The following is a 23862-nucleotide window of genomic DNA, read 5'->3' on the forward strand; positions in this document are numbered from 1 at the left end:
TCCAATCAAATTCCAATGGTACTATTTCCTGCATTTTCTGGACCTTAGTGGAAAGCAGGGAATAGTACAAGAGGTAAGGCTATTGAGTCTGCTGGGAAACAGTGATCATAACGTTAAAATTTCAGCTATCTGGAGTGAAGTCACTAAGGAAATCTACTGTATCAGCATTTAATTTTCAAAAGAATGACTATGATAAAATGAGAAAAATGGTTACAAATAAGCTAAAAGGATCAACTGCAAAGGTTAGGATTTTATTGGGCTAATTTTCGAAAGAGAAGGGCACCCATCTTTCGACACAAATTGGGAGATGGGCGTCCTTCTCCCAGGGTCGCCCAAATTGGCATAATCCAAAGCCAATTTTGGGTGCCCTCAACTGCTTTCTGTCGCGGGGACAACCAAAGTTCACAGGGGCGTGCTTAACACATGGGCGTCCTCAGCCGATAATGGAAAAAAGAAGGGCGTCCCTGACGAACACTTGGCTGACTTTACTTTTTTCTTTTTTTTTACAACCAAGCCATAAAAATGTGCCCTAAATGACCAGATGACCACTGGAGGGAATTGGGGATGACCTCCCCCTACTCTCCCAGTGGTCACTACCCCCTCCCACCCTAAAAAAAAAATATATATATATTTTTTCCAGCCTCTATGCCAGCCTCAAATATCATACCCAGCTCCATGACAGTAGTATGCAGGTCCCTGGAGCAGTTTTAGTGGGTACTGCAGTGCACGTCAGGCAGGCAGAATCAGGCCCATCCCTCCTACCTGTTCAACTTGTGGTAGTAAATGTGAGCCCTCCAAAACCAACCACAAACCCACTATACTCACATCTAGGTGTCTCCCTTCATCCCTAAGGGCTATGGTTGTGGTGTACAGTTGTGGGGAGTGGGTTTTGGGGGGCTCAGCACTCAAGGTAAGGGAGCTATGCACCTGGGAGCTTTTTCTGAAGTCCACTGCAGTGCAGGTTGGTGTCCTGGCATGTCAGGGGGACCAGTGCACTACGAATGCTGGCTCCTCCCAAGACCAAATGGCTTGCATTTGTTCGTTTCTGAGATGGGCGTCCTTGGTTTCCATTATCGCCGAAAATCAGGGACGACCATCTCTAGGGACGACCTTCTCTAAGGTCGACCTAAATGTGGAGATTTGGGCGTCCATGACCGTATTATTGAAATGAAAGATGGCCACCCATCTTGTTTCAATAATATGGGTTTCCCCGCCCCTTTGCGGGGACGTCCTGCGAGGACGCCCTCAGGAAAACTTGGGCACCCCGTTCGATTATGCCCCTCCACATCAGGCATGGATGTTGTTTTAAAATATCATCTTGGAAGCAGGGGCATAGCCAGTATGGGGCCACGGGGGCCTGGGCCCCCGTAGCTTTGCCCCCTGGACCCCCCTGCCGATGACCCAGTGACCCCCCCTTCTGCCGCCCCTTACCTTTGCTGGTGGGGGACCCCAACCCCCACCAGCCGAGCCCCTCTTTTTCCCAATCCGCGCAAGGCTTCGTTCTAGTCTGACGTCCTGCACGTTGTACGTGCAGGATGTCAGACTCACAGAAACAGAATGAAGCCTTGCGCGGGATTGAGAAGAAGAGGACCTTGGCTCTGCTGGCGGGCGTTGGGGTCCCCCACCAGCAAAGGTAGGCGGCGGCGGCGGGAGGGGGTAGTCAGGTCGTCGGGGGGGGGGCAGCAGCAATAGGGGGGTGTCAAAGTTGGTGGGGGGGTAGCAATGGCGGGGGAGGGTCGGCGGCGCATGGGGGGGGACTAAAATGTGCCCCCTCACCTCGGGCTCTGGACCCCCTACCGCCGAAGTCTGGCTACGCCCCTGCTTGGAAGGCCAGACCAGATGTATTACACACATTTATAAAGGTGGAAAGAAGGGCACACAAAAGCCAGAATGGTTAAAAGGTGAATTAGAGCCAAAAGAACATCTTACAAAGAATGGAAAAAGGACCCGCGTGAAGAAAATAAGAAGCAACATAAGCAATGGCAAATTAGATGCAAAGCATTGATAAAGAAGGCTAAAAGAGAATATGAAGAGAAACTTGCCGCAAAGGCAAAAACTTACAGTAACAACCTTTTCAGGTACATCAGAAGCAGAAAACCTGTGAGGGAATTTGTGGGACCGTTAGATCACGAAGGAGCAAAAGGGGCACTCAGGGATGGCAAGACCTCCGTGGAGAGACTGAATTCATTTTTTGCTTCAGTCTTTATGGAAGAAGATGTAAGAGATCTACCTGGGCCAGAAATGGTTTTCAAGGGTGATGATGCAGAGGAACTGAAAAAAATCTCAGTGAACCTGGAAAACATAATGAGTCAAATTGGCAAATTAAAGAGTAGTACATCACCTGGACCAGATGGCATGCACCCTAGGATACTGAAAAAATTCAAACATTAAATTGCTGATTTGCTGTTAGTGATCTGTAACCTGTCGTTAAAATCATCCATAGTACCTGAAGATTGGAGGGTGGCCAATGTAATTCCAATTTTTACAAAGGGGTTCCAGGGGTGAGCCAGGAAATTGCAGACTGCTAAGCCTGACTTTAGTGCTGGGCAAAATAGTGGAAACTATTATAAACTATACAATTACAGAACACATAAACAAAGATGGGACAGAGTCAGCATGGGTTCAGCCTCACCAATTTGAAGGCATGAATAAACATGTCAATAAAATGTGCTTCAGAAAGCTTTTGACAAAGTTCCTCATGGGAGACTCCTGAGAAAATTAAAGAGTCATGGGATAGGAGGCAATGCACTGCTGTGGATTATGAATTGGTCCTTGTACAGAAAATAGTAAGATTGGAAGGTGAATAGTGGAGTGCCGCAGAGATATGGGACCAGTGCATATCCTGCTTGGAAGGTTGAATCCCTTTGCAGCTCTGCAGGGTGGACTGGAAGGCATAGCGTGAGTGTGATACAGATGGGTTGGGAGTAGGCTAGTAAAGTGTGGTGATGGGTTGGGGAGGAAGAGAGACCCGAGGGACCTGCAGTGCTACCCCTAGCATTTATTTTATCCTCAAGTCCTCCCTGTGTGTGCATCACCTGCAATGCTCTTAATTTAAAGACAACCTGACCAGTTGAGCTTCACAACCTACCATGCTTTAATCTCCTTTATATGGATTTGATAATTTGTGCCATTTTGGGCACCCCCAAACATTTTGAAAAGTTGGTTCCTATGGGCTCAGGCCTCACTTCAATACCAAATGCAAAAGCACTTAACTGCAGCTGTTCACACAAAGATCACCAGTTTGTGAGTATGAAAGCATGAACCTTAAAGGGGAGTGCTAAAAAGAACCTTTGCCCTGATCACGTTTTATCTAGTGACTGCCCTGCCTACTATTATTATTAGTAGTAGTAGTATTACATTTGTACCCCGCGCTTTCCCACACAATGCAGGCTCTATGCGGCTTACATAGTTATTTTAAATACAAAGTTCTGTCTCTTCCCTAGTCTTGTCCCCATTCAAAACTATTATTTCATCACACACCTGTTACATTGGTTCCTCACTCACCATTCTGTAGAGGCACAGTAAGACTTATGGGAAGGATCTCTCCTCTGCAAGCCAGAGCACACCCACAGAAGAGAGGTGGCAGTATGGGCTCATAGGGGTAGGCCTAGGGTTACCATATTTGCAGAGACAACAAAAAAAAAAGAGGACAGAAAAAATAAAAATGGTTGCTATCTTTGCTACAGAAATATTTAATCATAGCCTAATCATAGCCTTTAGTTAACGAACACACATAAAACAGTGACTTACTTACAGTACAGCAGCAGTAGACAATCTATCTACTTTTCAATAACTTTGGGATTTGAGTTTGACTGAGTCTGAGCCCAAGCATACATATCAGAAGAGCACATAACTCTCAACAACTTTGCCGGGCTTCTGAGATACGTGTGAAAGTCTTTGCATGACATATGCTTGAAGTTGTGCTGCACAAACAAAATTCCTTTGACAGTTTCAACCAGCAAGGGAACAGAGAGGGGATCAGCAATACCTTTCTGTCTCTTTAGCAACCCCATTGACTAATAGGCCAGAGTTGGTTTCTCTCATTATGTGGATAGGTGTATTGATCATAGGCACATAAAAGAAAAAGAGGACATTTCCCTAAAAATTAAAAATCCTGGAAGACATATCTGAAGAAGTCCAAAAAGAGGACATGTTCTCTTTAAAAAGGACATATGGAGGGGCATAATTGAACGTCGCCGGTGATCTATGTTGGCTGCGGTGCTACAGCTGGCCGGAACCATATTATCGAAAAAGATGACCGGCCATCTTTTTTTCCAATAATACGGTTTAGCCCGGCGAAATGCCACAGTTCGCTGGGTTTGAGATGACCGGTTTTGTTTTTCAGTGATAATGGAAAAAAATGCCGGCCATCTCAAACCCGGCGAAATCCAAGGCATTTGGTCATGGGAGGAGCCAGCATTTGTAGTGCACTGGTCCCCCTCACATGCCAGGACACCAACTGGGCACCCTAGGGGTCAGTGCGGTGGACTTCAGAAAAAGCTCCCACATGCATAGCTCTCTTACTTTGGGTGCTGAGCCCCCCAACCCCCCCCCCCAAAACCCACTACCCACAAATGTACACTACCGTAGCTCTTAGGGGTGAAGGGGGCAACTACGTGGGTACAGTGGGTTTTGGAGGGCTCCCATTACCAGCACAAGTGTTACAGGTAGGGGGGGATGGGCCTGGGTCCGCCTGCCTTAAGTACACTGCGGTACCCACTAAAAGTGGTCCAGGGACCTGCATACACGCAGGCCTCTAGGACTTGCTGCTGCTGTATAACCTTGGCACACCAGTTGACACCTGAAGACTAATCTCTTTGAAAAAGTCCTTTATTTGAATAAGCACGTTTACTCACAGTTAACTGCAGATCAGAGGTTATACCCCACTGGCAAAGAGTCTCCCTGGTACTGAGATTAGCAGTAGGTCAGAGCTGGAAGAATGGTGTACAATGCCCTCTTTCAGCCACATTCAAGGTAATAACTAAGTTCTGTAACGTGGCTAACACATGAAAGGGATCTAAAACTGGCTTACAAAAATGGCCACTATTTCATGGACTACCGGAAACAAAACAGGGCACACTCTGACCCAGTTAGCAGGGGGAAAAGCACCATGGGAGTAGAGTCCACTACCCTCCACAATGCATTGCTGATGTGACTCTGCAGTACATCTAACAGAAAACGTGTCACACTCACCCCAGAGCCACATTACAACCAGGGAAAGGCTGTCAGAGGATACAATACATTCTGCTTCATGGAGGTGGGTACGGCATTTGAGGCTGGCATACAGGCTGGCAAAAAAGGGTTTTAGTTTAATTTGTTTAGTATGGAAGGGGGTTGGTGACCACTGGGGGAGTATGGGGAGGTCATCCCCCATTCCCTCCAGTGGTCATCTGGTGAGTTGGGGCACCTTTTTGATGCTTGGTCGTGAAAAGGAACAAGTAAACCCGGTGAAATACTGCTTAATGCCGCTTTTTTTCCTATTATCGGCGAAAGCCGGCCATCTGGTAGCCACGCCCATGCCCGCGGCCCGCCCATGTCCCGCCTTCGCTTTGGCGCTGACACGCCCCTTTGAACTTTCGCCAGCAAGGCGATGGGAAAGCGGCGATGCTGTCAAAAAGCAGCTTTCGATTATACTGATTTCGCCACTTTTCCGAGATCGCTGGCCATCTCCCAATTTATGTCGGGAAATGGCCGGCGATCACGTTCGAAAATAATCTCACACATACTCTCTCAAACATACACACTCCGAGGGAAACCTTGCTAGCGCCCGTTTCATTTGTGTCAGAAACGGGCCTGTTTACTAGTCCTTGAATAAAATGCTTCATTGTATCCAGGGAGGGGGAATTTGTGTTAAGCACTCTCAATTATTTTGAGACACTTGACTCCAATAATGAATCTGCCTCTTTAACAATGAGCAAGCAGAGCTATGAATGTTGCTGGCTCCTACGCTGTACCATTGTGGCTGAATTGTTAGTTTGTTACTCGTTACTACCAGTTTACTTTAGTACTCAAACAGGTTGAAATATTTCTGAGGTCGACTCCGCCCACAGCCCGGCTGTGCAGGCCTCTGTGGGCGATTCCATCCCGTCGGTGACGGAGAGAGATGCGCAGGGTCCTCCCGGGCTCGGGGTGGCGCTATTTCTCGTTATCCCGACCGAGCGACCGGCTCTCTCAGTTTTGGTGCCGTCCTCCTCCCTGCTGTATCCTGCATGGCGGCTCGTGGTTGCCGCTTGTTACTCGCCGCTCTGCTATGGCGGGGCGCCGGCGGGAACCGGTTTACCCTTGCTTCTCGCTGGTCATCGTTGCCACCGTTACTGTCTCGCCCAGCTCAGAGCTACAGCCAGGTACCGACCCACCGCCTCCGGAGGAAAGTCAGGAATGTGTAGGAAGGAGAAGAGCCTGGCCGCTACGGAGAGGGGGTGGTAGTGGCGCTGCCTCTGCCCTCAACGTCCAGAGTCGCCGAATGGCCTGGTCCAGGCTGGTTTGAGGCCTTTTTTTTTTTCCCATACACGGAGTTGTGGTTCTTAAGGGAATGTAGTGGGATAATTGGAGCTAAACACTCGGCATGCAACGGGGGCAAAACTGGTGGGCAGGTCAGGTCGAGTTGGCAGCACTTCCTTTCTCGTACTGGTGGCCAGGTCTTGTCCTGAACAAGGTTGCAACTTCCATGTTATACATTTACTCCCAACTTGTATAGTACCTGAGGTCATAAATAGTAAACTATTATTAGACATTCATAAAGCCTTACTGTTATTGGACAAATGTCTAAAAATGTTTTGGAACTCCCTCAATATTTGGTGTAATCTCAAATGTAAAAATTGATAATTCAATTATAGTAAACAAGCCGTTTAGCCCATTAAAACGGGCAACATTTTTTATTTGTGAAATGTAATTCCCTTATTGTTGTAATATTTTGTCTGTGTGTGTGAGAGGGAGAGAAAGTCTATGTGTGCGGGCCGAAAGAGTGTGAGAGTGAGTTCAGAGGGAGTGAGTGTGTGAGAGAGAGACAGATAAAGTGTGTGTGAAAGAGAGTCAAGGAAGGAGAAGATAAATTTCTCCCTGCTTCTGTTTGTCTTGTAAAAGTACAGGAGGTAATATTTTGTGTGTGTGTGAGAGAGAAAGTGTGTGTGCGCCTGTCTGAAAGAGAGAGAGTGTGAGAGTGAGTTAAGAGAGAGAGGGTGTGAGTATGTGTGTGTGTGAGAGAGAGAGAGACAGAGAAGAGTGTGTGTGTGTGTGAGAGAGAGAGACAGAGAAGAGTGTGTGTGAGAGAGAGAGACAGACAGACAGACAGACAGAGAAAGTGTGTGTATATGCATCTGACTGAAAGAGAGAGTCAAGGAAGGAGAAGATAAATTTCTCCCTGCTTCTGTTTGTCTTGTAAAAGTACAGAAGGTAATATTTTGTGTGTGTGTGAGAGAGAGAGAGAGTGTCAAGGAAGGAGGAGATAAATTTCTCCCTGCTTCTGTTTGTCTTGTAAAAGTACAGTAGGTAATATTTTGTGTGAGAGAGAGAGTGTCAAGGAAGGAGGAGATAAATTTCTCCCTGCTTCTGTTTGTCTTGTAAAAGTACAGGAGGTAATATTTTGTGTGTGTGTGAGAGAGAGAGAGAGAGAGAAAGTGTGTGTGTGTGCGCCTGTCTGAATGAGAGTGTGAGAGTGAGTTCAGAGAGAGTGTGAGTGTGTATGACCATCTCCTCCTGGCTCTCTTCTCTCCGGGTCCCTTCCCTTCCATGGGCACCATTTCTCCCTTTCCCCATCACAGTCTCCTCCTGTTTTCTCCTCTTTTCCGTTTACTTCCCCTCCATGGGCACCAGCCCTCCCTTGCCCTCCATGATCACCATTTCCCCCTTCCACTCCATGACCACAGTCTCCCTTGTTTTTTTTCATCCCCTATTTCCAACATCTGTCCCTCTCAAACATCTCTCTCTGCCCTCCTTGTACCAGTAATTTTTCCTGCTCTCCTGAATCCCTACCCCTCCCTGTGGTCCCCTTTCTCTCTCTCTGTTAACTCCTGAGCCCTCACTCCTCCCCACCCCCAGTCCACGTTCTCTCTCGTCTTATACAAGCAACCTCTTCTATTTGTGATCTAAGTAAAAAAAAAATGTATTAGTGGAAAGCAAGTTTGTCGCACAACACTCTAAAGTTCTCTTTTCATGCACGTCCTGGACTTAGAAAAGTCAGGGAACAAGATCTGGAAATTACTGATCAAACTGTAAACTGGGAATACTTTTTGACATAAGGCCAACTGACCTATTCAATCAGTTAGCCTATCCCAATGTCTATATTTTCTAGCCCATAGGGTAATACAGACTCCGGTTAGAACATGGAGAGTGAAAATTGCCGATACCAAACTTTACTGGCATTGTAAACAAAATGATGGTATTTTAGCTCATATGATCTTTGACTGCTCATGTAGTAATACTTTTCTGTTAAAACAATATGATAAATTTATCTAAAAATCTGAAAATCAACAATTTGATTTTGCTCCTTATCATCATCCTAAATTCAGCACATCCTTTTTACAGTTAACTGATACACAACAATATTTGACATTTTAAGGGTCCTGTTTACTAAGGTGTGCTAGTGTTTTTAGTGCATGCTAACTGTATAAATGCTCATAGGAATATTATGGGTATCTACATGGTTAGCACGTGCGAACAATTCTAACATGCCTCTAGCGTGACTTGTTAAACAGGGCCTTAATTGCGCTTGTAATCTAAATGATTGTTGTTGGAAGACTGCCACAACTCTGAATGATATCTTTTGGTGGCATACAATTTTTCTTATCTATAAATATGAACTTAAGGCTGTGGAAACCCCCCCAATAGATACTATAAAATTTGTAGGATTTGGAAACCTCTTGAAATCTTTCACAGATTTAATATACTGTCTCATCAATAGATTTGCTTGTTTTTCTGCTACTTATAAAATGATTATGATTTTAGTATTTCTTCCCTTATGACAATTCTATAGTTGATTTATTTGTACTATTTGTTTTATATATTTGTCCCCAGTTGTATTTTGTTTGTTATAAAAATTAAATAAAATGGTTGAACTCAAGACAGCCAGAACTGACTGAAAATCTCCTCCTTCAAATTGAGTAATTTTGTATTTTCCACCTCACATAGCTTATCTTGTCCGTTAGCCCCATTAGTTTTGCGTTTACCACAAACTGTATATTCTTCTTACAACTTTGTAATTCTTTATATTGTTACTATGTAAGCCGCATTGAGCCTGCCATGTGTGGGAAAGCCCGGGGTACAAATGTAATCTACTATAATAAAACGCACCCTCAACGTTCTGAGGACACTGACATCACTGAAGTCACTCAGACTCCCAGAACAGTTCGTGGATTCATGGTGGTGAAGCCACCCCACAGACCCGTGCCCCGCCCTCGCGTCAAACGTCATGATGTCGAGGGCGGAAAAAAAAATTTCACTAAACGGATCCGCGTGTTTCCCTACTCCTCCCTCTGCCGACCCACCCGCGGAAAGGGAAACCACCTCCAAAGCTCCGGAGTCCACAGTTCCGACATCCAACCCCCCCCCCCCCCCCCCCCCCCCCCCGCGCGTGCCAAACCTCAAAAACTAGAAGCCCTGCCCACATAATGGTAGATCCGCCCTCCCGACCCCCCCCCCCCCCAAACCTGCAGGTCAAAAGAAGGAGGTACAACACCCCCCGCAACAACCCCCTACTAAGCCACCCACCTTCGCGTTGCTTTGCCGGCGGGGGACCTGAAACCCCACCAGCACAAGTCCTGTCTGCTGACTACGGCGTCATCTTCGGCGTTGCTAGCCTGTGCAGGCAGCCAGGGCTTCTGTACGTCTGACATCCTGCACGTGCAGGACGTCAGACGCACAGAACCCCGCCCTGCACAGGCTAGCAACGCCGAAGATCGCTGGAGGAGTCTGACTCACTCAGCACACACACAGGACTTCTGCTGGCGGGATTTTGGGTCCCCTGCCAGCAAAACTACGCGACGGTGGGTGCGATGGCCACGGTGGGTGGGATGGCGGTGGCTGGGTGCATCGCCGTGGGTGGGATGGCAGCGGGAGGGGGCATTGCACGGAGGAGGCGCTTCATTACTTCTTCTTAAAAGCAGGATCCTCCCTCCCCCCCCCCCAAAACTGAACCATACAACACACACACATACACACACTCTCTCTCTCCTCCCCTCCACCGCTTCCTTACCCTCCCCCCCACACTTACTCACTCACTCTATTTGGCCACACTTCCTCAACGCCCCCCCCCCCCCCCAACACACACACACTCTCATCTGCCAGCGCTTCCTGAAACCCCTGCCCCCCCCACACACTCACTTATCTGGCTGTGGTTCCTGACCTCCCCCCCCCCCAAACACACACTCACTTTCATTTGGCCACACTTCAACGCCCCCCCCAACACACACACACACACACACACACACACACTCTCTCTCTCATTTGGCAGCGCTTCCTGAAATCTCTGCCCCCCACATACACACTCACTCATGTGGCAACCCCCCCCCCCCCCCCCACACACACACTCACTCATATCGCACCGCTTCCTGAACCCCCCCCCCCCACACACACACACATACTCTCGCTCATCTGGCAGCGCTTCCTGAAGCCCCACCACCATACACACACACACACACTCATGTGGAAACACTTGATAAACCGCCCCCCCCCACACTCATCTCGCAGCACTTACAGACCCCCCCACACACCCCTCTTCTTCCAAGCTGAAACCCCCAACACACACCCCCCCCACACACCCCTCCAACACACACACACACACACTTTCTCACTCTCATCTGCCAGCGCTTCCTGAACCCCCCTCCCCCCCCCCCCCCACATACACTCTCTCTCATCTGCCAGCGCTTCCTGAAACCCCGTACACACACACTGTCACTCATCTCGCAGTGCTTCCTGAAACCCCATACACACACACTCACTCTCTCTCTCATCTGCCAGCGCTTCCTGAACCCCCTGCCCCCCCCCCCACACACTCACTCAGTCATCTGGCATCGCTTCCTGAACCCCCCCCCCCCCCACACACACACTCTCTCACTCGCATCTGGTAGCGCTTCCTGAACCCCCCGCATCCCTCTTCTTCCAACCTGACCCCCCCCCCAACACACCCCCCCTCCCCCTCCTCCAGCACACCAATTGCTTGGGTGCAGTGGCGGGAATCTCAGACACCACAGACAGAGGGGAGGGGGCCTGACACCAGAGAGACACAGGAAGGGAGGTATCTCTGTCACACACACTCTCTCTCTCACATACAATGTCTTTCTGACTCGCACTCTCACACACTCTGTCTCACACTGTATCACATTCACTCTCTATGTGTCACAGTCACTCACACACTCGCTTGGTCTCATACACTCACTCTCACAGAGAATCTGTGTCTCACACACACTCTCTCTGGCACACACACACACACTCTCTCTCGCACTGTGTCTCACATACACACTTGCACACACTCTCATTCTCACACACACACACACTCTCACAGACACACTCGCACCCAGACTCACTCTCTCTCACACACACACACACACACACACACACACACACACTCACACTTTCACTCTGTCTCTCACACAGTCACTTTCACATACACTCTCCCAAACATACACACTCCGAGGAAAACCTTGCTAGCGCCCGTTTCATTTGTGTCAGAAACGGGCCTTTTTTACTAGTAAATAATAGAGCCTCTTGCAGTCATTTGCCTTACTGGCAGAGTTTAGTAGTGCAGACTTTCCTGGCAGCAGGCATATGAGAAGTACCAGCCTTAAAATTGCTTTCCCCTGTAGCAAGGCTTACAGTCTTTCCCCCTTGCTGAAGGGGCACATTATGCACTGTTCCTTGCAGACTGTGCTTTGGCAAAAATGCTGGAGAGCTACCAGCCTTAAGTAGGGAAATCTACCACATATCATTCTTCAGGCAGCTTTCAGATATTTGAACCATTATATTTCTTTGTAAAAACAAACACCCCCACTCTCCAAAAAAACAAACAACCCCCCCCCCCAAAACCCTACAAACTACATTTTTGGACGTATTAGCTATAATTTGTTTATGTATGTATTGAGATTTATTAACCACTTTTATGATGATTCACTTAAGGCGGTTTACAGCAGGTGCAGTTTAACATAAAACGTACAATTTAGTGAACAGCTTAACAATAGTAAAATAACCAAGTATAAACAATGCTCCAGTTTACTAAGCAGCGCCAGCGAATGGTGTCTGTCCGTGTGCTAAATGAGGTAAAGTTGAAGACAGTAAATTAAAATCTAATAATAGAACTACCATGAAACAGTGCAAAAAATATACAAATTTAAAAGCACTGGAATTCAAGTACCAGAGTTAATACAATCTTTTCATAATACTAATGATGCACCTAATAAGCATTCATTAGAACATTTGACTAACATGGATGTGATGCTAATGATTTTCTACAATATAGCTTACCATTTAGCTGAGGACCAAGTGCAGGTATACGATGGGAACAAGATACATGGTACACAGTCAGTTGGGATAATTTGATGGTTAGCTAAATTCAAGGCAAGTTCGTTGTATAGTTAAGCAAGAGATAAGGAACTGATGATCTAAGTTACAGTGTGTGTAGCAAGCTAGTCCAGGTGCAGAATGAGCGTATAATTAGTCACCCTTTGTGTTAAAGGCTTGGGGGCTATGTAACTTCAAGTAGATTCTTCAGGTATGTCAAATCTTTAGAAATTTGCATAGGGTTTCCTTTGGATTTTGCCAAAATATGCTGGGAAGAATCTGGTGGATTTTCCAGTGAATCTGAAAAATGTTGACTTTATTATTTTGTTTTTTTTCATGATGACTTTCAAACCTACCCTTGGATACCTAACCAGCTGTTAAGATACTGAGATGAGTGCCATTTTATTTCATTGGGGATGTTTACTAAAATGCATTAAGGAGTTAATACGCAGTAACCATGAGCTCAGGCCCAAACAAGTCACACATGATTTTTATTTCTCAACCTCCAGCCTATAATATATATATATATATATATATATATATGGCTTCACATTGAGAGCCGTCGTGCTCTTCTAACATCGGAGGGGGTTCTCCTCACAGACAGAAAAGCCCTTGTGTTTCAAAAGGTAAAGGATACTAAAAGAATCCACAAAATAAAAAAAGGAGGGGATCCATATCAAAAGAACTAATAATAACAAGTTGAACTTAACTTTGAAGCATGCAGGTATAGATAAAGAAGTGTCATGGGTTCCAAACATGACTGAGGCCTCAGTTTCGCAAAAAATCGCTGTATCAAGGCGTGTATTTACCTTCAAAATAATAAAAAATGTAAAGTTAAATGAAAACCAAACAAAAACATATCATTTGCATAACTATACAAAAACGCAAAAACCATAAAGTGCAAACACATTTTAGTATAAGAGAAACTCTAGTGAAGAAAAAGGATCCAGTATGTTCAGTTAGTAACTGCTATCAACATTTTTTGTAGTTTTAGATTACTTGGTAGTATTGCTCTCTTTCTCTTTTGTGATATATTACAAGAAAATATATTGAAACAAGGTTTTTGTTTATTGGCTATACCTCTGAAATCTTAAATGTAAATGACATTATCTTCATCTCTGCCAGAATTTTGCAACTTCTAAGTAAGTCTTTTCTCTCTGATAAATGAGGAAGCAGGTTGCAAAGTTTAGGAGAAAGTGGAGAGTTGTGATTTTCCTTGATGTAGATGAGTAATTCTGATGTTTCTAAAGCTGTGTTTGTCCTGTTGAAGGGTTTGAAGGTAAGTAGTGGAAGGAAGCTTGGGGCCTCTGTGATGTTGAAAACTAGGTACTGAAAAAATGTCAGCTATCAGATATCTCCAAATTGACAACACAGATTGCTAAACAGCAGCAACAGGCTTTACAGTTAGCTGTGGTTGGCCGTTGGTTACCTGTGCTATAGACAGAGGGAAGTTTATTGATGCCATTCTTCCTCTTTGTTTTCAAAGGAAACAAATGTTCCATACAGAGGGGAAGACTACCCTCCACTTCCCAAGTATGATGGTGCCGCCACCATGCTAAATGCAGAGGAGCCGGATGAGCTGTATCTGGTCCGAGTCCGAGGCCTGCCATGGTCCTGCACGGTGGATGATATCCTTGGCTTTTTCTCTGGTACAGTCCTTTACTTCACACTGATGCAACTATCACAGCTATTCCTCAACAGGCTTTGCACACACTAGCACAGAGAGTCTGGGCTCCTGTTCCTCGGGGTCCTTTCAGAATGGCTATCTGCATTGGATAGTCAGCAAATGTATGTAAATACAGAATCTAATATTTTGTATGTAATTCTTGTAATGCAAGCCTAGTTGTGGCACCTGAGAACTGGGATCAGCCCTTCCTGCTCTAAATCTGGAGTCAACACAGAAAGCCACGCATTTGAGCCACTGACCACACAGCTTCTAAAGCAGACTTTACACTACATCCCAGTAGTATTTTTTTGTGGAATCAAAGAGCATGCAAATTATTACTTAGTTAAAATCGTGGCGGTAATCCACCACTTACTGCAAAAATGACTCCCTTCCTGTCAGTGCGTGAATGATGAGGGGTTCACGCACTAATAAGAAGGGGGACATGTGAAATAAAAAAAAGAAGTTGCCGGGTCTGGATTCCTGACCTGGTCCCCCTTTCCCCAACTTAAAAATAAAAATATGTCCAGTGTCTCAAGCCTGTCTCGGCACTGTAATCTTGGAAAATGGCAGCACCTGACCTCACATGGAGCATCCGGGGATGCACCCAGCGGAGTCAGTCTGTCAAATTGTATTTTCCACCTCACATAGCTTATCTTATCTGTTAGCCCCATTAGTTTTGCGTTTACCACAAACTGTATATTCTTCTTAAGACTTCGTAATTCTTTATATTGTTATTATGTAAGCCGCATTGAGCCTGCCATGTGTGGGAAAGCGCGGGGTACAAATGTAATAAATAATAATTAAAAATAAGGACTTTTTTCCTTATTTGGTAGTCACTTCCTACAGTATCAGATAAAGGAAAAATGTTCTTATTGGGCAGACTGACCGCGCTTGGTGCATCCCAGGCACTGTATGGGGTCCGGCACTGTCTTTTTCCAAGATGGTTGCACTGAGGCAGAATGAGTGGGCATCGCTCTGGCCTCTGCAAGGTATGCCCTGGGGGAGTCTGGGGGTACTTCTGGATAAGAGGGACTTTTTACTTCTAAGTCAGGATGTGTGTGTGTGTGGGGGGGGTGCCACTAGACACCATAAATGTTTGAGCCGATGCAGAAAGCTATGTTGGGGCAGGGGCTAAAGATCGTGGGACTTTCCCTTGTATGCCTCATTGGACCTAGCAGTAGATTTCTCACATTGTGCTTGCTTGGTAGACATCAGCATTACCATTTCATTGCTGCAGATTGACCAATGACCACCTTACCATACATATACTGTGTGCTAATGTCTACTGCACAAGTTAACTTTAGCATTGAAACTTTCTGCATTGTGTGGTCAGTAATGGTCATGTAGACCAGCCCTTCTTAACTTGGTCCTCGGGGCATACCAAGTCCCATTGGGTTTTCAGGATATCCACAATGAATATGCATATGGCACGCACTTCCTCCGTATGTAAATCTATCTCATGCGTATTATTTGTGAGTATCCTGAAAACCCAATGGGACTTGGTGTGCTCTAGGACTGGGTTGAGAAGCCCTGATGTAGGTTGCTCTTTAACAGCACACTTGCATCGGCCCCTCTATGTTTTTTCATTGCTTCATCTGACCAGTCTGGTTTTCAGGATATCCCTAGTGAATATGTCCAGGGTGTGTTCATGTATATTAGCAATTCAGAACTTCTCACACTCTCTGGGTCTTCTCATCCTCTCAGTTTATTGTGGTTCTGGATCCACCCTAAAATATAATGAAAATGACCCTGTACCCAGGACATGCTGGACCAGGTTTTAAAATCTGCTGTTTTGCACAGGATAGAATGTGAGCTCAAATATGAACCATTTTTTGACCTTCTGAATCTCTCTTCCACTTTGGAGGATTTTTCTGACCCATGTATGGTGATAGATACAGTTTATTGATTTAGATATATATTATTTTCAACCATAAATGAAAATAGTATACCAGCTTCAAAAGTACCAATAAAATTAGCTTACAAAAGTAAGTCATAAGAAGAAGCCTGTCCACTACTTAATTTTTTGTTTTCTTTCCATCCCTAACAACAATCCCACCAGTACCTTTACCCCCCCCCCCTTTTTCATTGCAAACATATCCAGCCTTCTGGATCCAGTGAGGTTCCTTGCACCAAATCCGGGTTAAATTGTCTAGGACCCCCTGCATGTTAGGAACTATCAATTGTCCATTGAGTTCAACAATGCATAAATCCAGCTCCCTGCCCTCTATGGCATGGCACACCAGACCCGGTTCCCAAACCTTTTCATATTTAAGCCACTGTAATGGCTCCATCCTGCTCTGTGCTGTTCCATTACCATCATGGCATATAAAAGATTTAGCTATTATGTGACTGTTGGTGGATGTTCACTATGCCACTGTAATAAAAGTGCTTTTCAAGCCAAAAGGAATACATAAGACGTTGACATTAGCTCTCTACTTTAAATCATCCCACCTAACAAAAAGATATAGTTGAGGGAGAGATGGGAGATGTACCTGAAAAAATTTGGAACACCTGCTTTGCTACCCTCTCCCAAAAACACTGTATTACAGGGCAGGTCCAAAAATGTATATTGTTTTAGATTGCAGAATCCGGAATGGAGCACAAGGTGTGCACTTCATCTTCAATAGAGATGGCAGACTCCAGGGAGACGCTGTAGTGGAGCTGGAGACAGAAATGGACGTGCAAAATGCTATCAGAAAGCATCGTGACTACCTGGGCGAAAGATATTTGGAAGGTATGTCCAGCCTGGTTACAGGTATAAGTGGGTCATGCTCTCTTTTGTTAAATAACACTAATAAATGCATTCCTGTACAAGTGTTGGCCCTTAGTCTCTTTATATTGCTGTTAAAAATGTTTATAGCTCTATTTGGTTCAGTGTGGCCTAGTTGAGGGTGTAGTAAAATCCCAGAAGGCTATACTACCACCACCTGAAGGTGAGTGTTTTGAATGTACCATGAATGTTCATTCACAACTATCTGAGGTTTTCCCCTTATTTTAACATATATCCTCTCAACACATCCGTGGACCAGAGACCAACCAAAATCAGTGGTTTTGTTTCAGGCTGAAACCAAATTCACTGCCGAAATCCGCCACTCGGCTTTGGCTGGCTGGAACTGAAACCATGGTCCCACCCTTGCAAGCCTGTCCCCCACGCCCCCTGGTAGACCCTCCCTGGCCCTACCTTTCAAAAGCCCTGGTGGCCTAGTGGCTTCTTTGGAGCAGGAGCATCCAGAGTTGCTCCTGCCCCTGCTGACTGTTATAGAAACGGTGGCTGCGACTTCCCACAGCAGCCTCACATAATCACATCAACATGCCATTCCCAATTCCAAAATGACAGCTGCTGCTGTTTTCACAATACAGCCAGCAGGGGCAGGAGCAACTGAGGATGCTCCTGCCTTGGAAAGGCTACTAGATGATCAAGGCTTTTAAAAGGTATGCCTGGAGCTTATGCTTTGAAATCAGAGGATTTGTATTGTTATCTTCAGCCGCGCCATTATGCTCTCACCTTAGTAAGGGACTCACGCTCAGCATTTGTGGAATCTGCTTTTGATGGCTTTTGGCTGCTATTGGCAGTGACTAAAGGCAAAGTTGGATACGTACGAAATATTGAAGCACCAGCAGGGTCTCCATCCTGTGCATCGTGTAGTTGCTTTGTGGATTACAGATTTTGGATACGAAGACATTTGAAGAAAAATTGTTTTTATATCTTTATGGAAACCACACAATGCCAAAAACAAAAGAAAGTCCCAAAGAGGAAACAACAGTACATCATGGTAAATTTTAGTTTCATCCCCCACACCATCCTCTACCCACCACACACACATATACTGCAAAGGATCAGACAGCACAAGTTGTTTCTTCTTGACAGCAAATAATAGCAGGTCAAAACCCTAGCATCCCCCTCTGACGTCAATACTTAAATTATAAATTCAACAGGTAACTACGAGCATGATGTGGCAAACGATTCCACACTGGGGACCAAATTTGTTGAAAAGTCTTCCAGGTTCTAGGAGACCACCGACTAGTGTCCAGTCTCTCTATCTTTATTAAGATGAAAAGTTCATTCAGAAAGTAAGTCCACAGCATCTTCATTCAAAGTGGAAGCATTTAGCACACTCACATAGTGGTGTACCTGATGATAAGCAAGCCGATCACAAGATTGCAGACTTCCCTCCTGAAGCTGTTCAAAGGACTTAATGGATCCCATGTCAATTACTAAGTCACGACTGTAATTTAAGCCACATTGAGACCAACGTTTTAAATATAGCTTTGTCACATCAGGATCCAAGTCTTTTACTACCCCAAAGAGGGAGCAACATGGTGGAGGAAGAGGGAAGTTTCACTACAAACCATTTCCAACCTTGGTGCATTGTTTTTAAGATGGGATGTGCTTCAGCAGTCATCACTCGCATAGGGTATGCATTATGAAGGTAGTACAATAGATGTGTTGGTGCAATCAACTGTTGTTCCAGTGCAATAGGGGTGAAAACATTTTAGCCTCCCCTCCCCTCCCTCCGATCGGCAAGTCCTCCAGGATGGACACTTTACTGTGGCTCTGCTCTGCTGGAGCTAGTCAAAAGCTCACCCCCTGCTTTGATGAGGAGCAGCAGGGGTCTTTGGCGCACACTGTTGACACGACAAGCGCACTGGGGCTGAGCCTTAATAGACTGGTGAGCCAAAAGAGTGTACTTATGCCTAGAATAGTAGTAGGGACTGCTCCTTGGCTTACCAAAAACCCTTCTAAATGAGGAGGTGGATGTAGAAGGGACCCAGCGGGAGAGAGAAGAGAGACTATCAGTGTGCTTTGTGATTTGTCAGTGACCTTCTCTCCAAAAAAGGTATCCCCCTGGCAAGGGGTATCCGCCAACCGTTGCTGAACAGAGTGCTCCAAGTCTGAAACACGCAGCCATGAAAGTCTACGTATTGCTATACTTTGAGCAGAGATCATGGATGCCACATCAAAAATGTTATGAGTGCCCCTGGCCAAGAACTTTCAACATGCCTTCTGCTGCTTAACTGGCTAAAAGGCTCGGCCTGCTCCAGAGGGAGCACATCCACCAAGTCCGACAGCTGTTGCACTGAGTTTCACAAGTAGATGCTCGTGAAGAGCTGGTAGGATTGCATACAGGAGATGAGCATTGAAGCCTGGTACATCTTCTTCCCAAAAGAATCCAGGGTTCCAGCTTCTCTGTCTGGGAGCGCCAAGGCATAGCCCCTAGTACTTCTAGCTGTTTTGAGAGCGGACTCCACCACCATGGAATTGTGAGGTAACTGATGATGCCTAATGGAGTGGAAGAGTAGCCTAGTGGTTAGTTCAGTGGACTTTGATCCTGGGGAACTGAGTTCGATTCCCACTGCAGCTCCTTGTGACTCTGGGCAAGTCACTTAACCCTCCATTGCCCCTGGTACAAAATAAGTACTTGAATATATGTAAACCGCTTTGAATGTAGTTGCAAAAACCTCAGAAAGGCGGTATATCAAGTCCCATTTCCCTTTCCCTAACTAAACCAGATTCACTGTGGATCCGATACTGGGTGTCAATCTTCTAGGGCACCACAGTGACTGACAGAGGGGAATCACAGTTCCTGACGAGGACTTCCTTGAGTACCTCGTGGAGAGGGGCACTCACAGGCTCCTTAGGAAATGTGTAGTCCAAGACCTTGAGCATCTTGGCCGTGGGCTCATCCTCCACTTCCAAAGGAAATGGAATAGCATCAGCCATTTCCTTAACAAAAGATGGTAATGAAAGGCTCTCGGGGAGAGACTGTCTCCTTTCAGGTGGAGGGGGAGGTTCAGAGGGGATACATAAGACTCATCTAAGAAGTATCTGGGATTTTCCTCTGAAAACCATGAGCGCTGCTCCTCGGTAATGGACAGTATCTCCCTATGGGATGGTTGAGACCAAACCTGCCTCGATGCCAGCTCTAGTCTCGAATCCAGTGAAGCTTCCCCCACCAACGTCAAGGGGGTACCGGCCTGGGTGGCAGTTGACACCTGGGCCGCAAGCAACACCGGCAGCAACACCACAGACTGAGGGCCAGATGCGGCCACAATGAGAGGTATGGCAAGCACAAACACCCCCAATACCGATGCAAACCACCGTATAAGGCCATTCAGCAGCTCTAGGAGCAAGGCCCAGATGCGCTCATCAAGGGCCGACACTGGGAACAGCTGGTGCCTGATGAGGTGCAGGTTGGAGAACTGCTGGGGTCGATGAGGGAGTCCGGCTCACTCGGCGGCCCTGCCTGTGGACAGATTCAGAGGTCAGTGGCCTTACTATTGGGAAGGAAGTTGTAAAGTGCAGATGACCTGTTTGGTGTTCTTACACATCCAGCCCGATTATGGAGGAGGCTTTTGCATTTGGTACACTCTCATGGCACGGTATCTAGCTTGTCTCTCAATCTTAGCAAATCTGAGGTCATGGCTCTGGGAGGACATCAATATGCTGATTGGGGTGACCAATTTCCATTGAAGAAGGTGCAGAATAAATTAAAGTATTTGGGAGTTTATTTGACCAGTAAGGTGACAGAGGCCTATTGGGAAAATTATACTGTATTGCTCAAAAAGAATTTGAATACTTTCCTTTGTGGGCACCATTGCCACTGTCCCTCACAGGCCAAATGGCCTTATATAAAATGGTATTATTTCATAAGTACATAAGTATTGCCATACTGGGAAAGACCAAAGGTCCATCAAGCCCAGCATCCTGTTTCCAACAGTGGCCAAACCAGGGCCCAAATACCTGGCAAGATCCCAGAAAAGTACAAAACATTCTATACTGCTTATCCCAGAAATAGTGGATTTTCCCCCAAGTCCATTTAATAATGATCAATGGACTTTTCCTTTAGGAAGCCGTCAAAACCTTTTTTTTAAATCCGCTAAGCTAATTGTCTTTACCACATTCTCTGGAAATGAATTCCAGAGTTTAATTACATGTTGAGTGAAGAAACTTTTTCTCCAATTCGTTTTAAACTTACTACACTGTAGCTTCATCGCATGCCCCCTAGTCCTAGTATTTTTGGAAAGCGTAAACAGATGCTTCACATCTACCCGTTCAGCTCCACTCATTATTTTATAAACCTCTATCATATCTCCCCTCAGCCGCCTTTTCTCCAAGCTGAAGAGCCGTAGCCGCTTTAGCCTTTCCTCATAAGGAAGTCGTCCCATCTCCTTTATCATTTTTGTCGCCCTTCTCTGCACCTTTTCTAATTCCACTATATCTTTTTTGAGATACGGCGACCAGAATTGAACACAATGAGTGCCCCTTTTTACCCCTCCGTCATCTAGTGGTCCAAATGATTGCTTCTAATATAGCTAAAAAGGTTTTTACTATGTGTTGCCTCCAATGCAATCTTATTTTCAGAGTCTCTTTTTGCCTTCCTTATAAGCGCTTTGCAATTGACTTTATTAATTCTTGTATCCTACAATTATCCAAAAATGAGTTTCGGTTCAATGTGGCTTACATTTAACAGCTGTTTCCTATTATTTTCAGTTGGATCTTTCCATTTTGTGAAGGATTTTCTTTTAGCTCCAATAGCTTTCTTCACCTCACTTTTAACCGTGCTGACTGTCATTTGATCATCCTTTCTTCCTCCTTGTTTAATACATAGAATATCTGGTCTTGGCTTCCAGGATGGTATTTTTGAACAGCATCCACTCCTGATATAAATGTTTGACTTTTGCAGCTACTGTTTAACCATTCGCCTAATTTTATCATAAGTGTCCTTTTTGAAAGTTAAATGCTAACATATTGGATTTCCTGGAAAGCTTCAGTATACCCAGTGCAAAATAAGACAGCAGATGTAAATTCTCAAACTGGACATGTTCCAAACACTAAAATGAAAATAAAATGATTTTTTTCTACCTTTGTTGGCTGGCGATTTTGTTTGCTGATCATGTTGGTCCCAGTCTCTGATTCTGCGGCTCTCTATCTTTTCCCTTAACTCCGTTTCCAAGGCATCCTTTCCATTTATTTATTTACTTTCCTCCTTTCTTCTTCATTTCTTGCCCTACATCCATAGGTAAAAGCTGGGCCCTCCGTGGACTTGACTGGAGGAGGTATAGAGTGGATCCAGCTTTTGCCTATTTTTTCCATCCATGTGCAATTTTTCTCCTCTTTTCCCTTTCCCTCATCTCCGTTAGTATGCATCTCCTTCCCTCTTATCCATCCATGTCCAGCTTTTTTTTCCTCTCCTCTCTCCATCCATTCATGTCCAGCTTTTTTTCCTCTCCTCCCTCCATCCATCCATGTCCAGCTTTTTACCTCTCCTCCCTCCATCCGTCCATGTCCAGCATTTCTCCTCTCTCCTCCCCTCCGTCCATGTTCATCTCACTTCCTCGCTTTCCTCCCCTCCATCCATGTCCAGCATTTCAACTCTCTCCCCTCCATCCATATACATCTCCTTTCTCTGTCTTTTCTCTCCCTTAAATCCATGTGCATCTCCTCCTCTCTTCCCTCCACTCCATCCATGTCCAGCATTTCTCCTCTCTCCCTTCCCCTCCAACCGTGTGCATCTCCTTCCTCTGTCTTTTTCCTTTCCTCCAACATTTCTCCTCTTCCCTGCCCTCCATCCATGTCCAGCATTTCTCCTGCCCTTCCCTCCATCCATGTCCAGCATTTCTCCTGCCCTGCCCTCCATCCATGTCCAGCATTTCTCCTGCTCTGCCCTCCATCCATGTCCAGCATTTCTCCTGCTCTGCCCTCCATCCATGTCCAGCATTTCTCCTGCCCTCCTCTCCATCCATGTCCAGCAACTTTTCTCTCTCCCCTCCCATCTCCATGTCTAGCGATTCTCCTCTGCCCTCCCCTCCCATCTCCATGTCCAGCGACTTCTCCTCTGCCCTCCCCTCCCATCTCCATGTCCAGCGACTTCTCCTCTGCCCTCCCCCCCCCATCTCCATGTCCAGCGACTTCTCCTCTGCCCTCCCCTCCCATCTCCATGTCCAGCGACTTCTCCTCTGCCCTCCCCTCCCATCTCCATGTCCAGCGACTTCTCCTCTGCCTTCCCCTCCCATCTCCATGTCCAGCGACTTCTCCTCTGCCCTCCCCTCCCATCCATGTCCAGCGACTTCTCCTCTTTTCCCTGCCCTCCCCTCCCATCCATGTCCAGCGACTTCTCCTCTTTTCCCTGCCCTCCCCTCCCATCCATGTCCAGTAACTCACCCCAGTCTCCACCTGCCCGCCCTTAGCTCCCTGATAGCCCTGCTTTCTGTTCCTGCCGCCCCACGACGCATTTAAATATTTTACTTTTTTTTTTTTTCTACCTGAAGTCACAGCGCCGGCGGCAGCATTAGTAAAAGCAGGCTTGCGTACTCCAGCCTTTCCTTCCCTCTCATTGTCCCGCTGCGCCTTCCTCTGACGTAGTTTCCTGTTTCTGCGAGGGCGGGACACTGAGAGGGAAAGGAAGGCTGGAGGAGGCGAGCCTGTTGCTTTCACTAGTCACCACTGGTGCTGCGACTTCAGGTACAAAAAAAAAAGGGCAGGGAGGTGAGCTGGCCATGGGAAAAAAAAGGTGCCGGTTCACTGTACCGACACAAAAAAAGCACTGCTTTAAGTGCTAAACAAGCAAAACCCTATTCCTTAAACTGCCTTTGCTAAATAAAAATAAAAACACTGAGTTAACTTATTTAACTTCTAAGTCTACCTTTCTCAAGTTTAAAAGCAATTTCCCAGCAAATAACTACCAATGAAGTTCTCTCCTGCTCTG

At 46.0% G+C, this 23862-nt stretch overlaps 1 protein-coding gene across 1 annotated transcript in view; it reads left to right on the plus strand.

The window, feature by feature from the left end:
* Nucleotides 1-6162: 6162 nt before the first annotated feature.
* GRSF1 (G-rich RNA sequence binding factor 1) overlaps nucleotides 6163-23862 on the plus strand; it is a 98521-nt gene continuing 80821 nt past the window's right edge. Inside the window, exons 1-3 of the mRNA XM_030190636.1 lie at nucleotides 6163-6344; nucleotides 13976-14138; nucleotides 16734-16889. Of these exons, the coding sequence (XP_030046496.1) occupies nucleotides 6210-6344; nucleotides 13976-14138; nucleotides 16734-16889 (454 nt within the window). The 5' untranslated portion in view covers nucleotides 6163-6209. The remainder of the gene's footprint in view (nucleotides 6345-13975; nucleotides 14139-16733; nucleotides 16890-23862) is intronic.

The sequence above is a fragment of the Microcaecilia unicolor genome, chromosome 2, assembly GCF_901765095.1.
Source record: "Microcaecilia unicolor chromosome 2, aMicUni1.1, whole genome shotgun sequence".
Taxonomy (NCBI): Eukaryota; Metazoa; Chordata; class Amphibia; order Gymnophiona; family Siphonopidae; genus Microcaecilia; species Microcaecilia unicolor.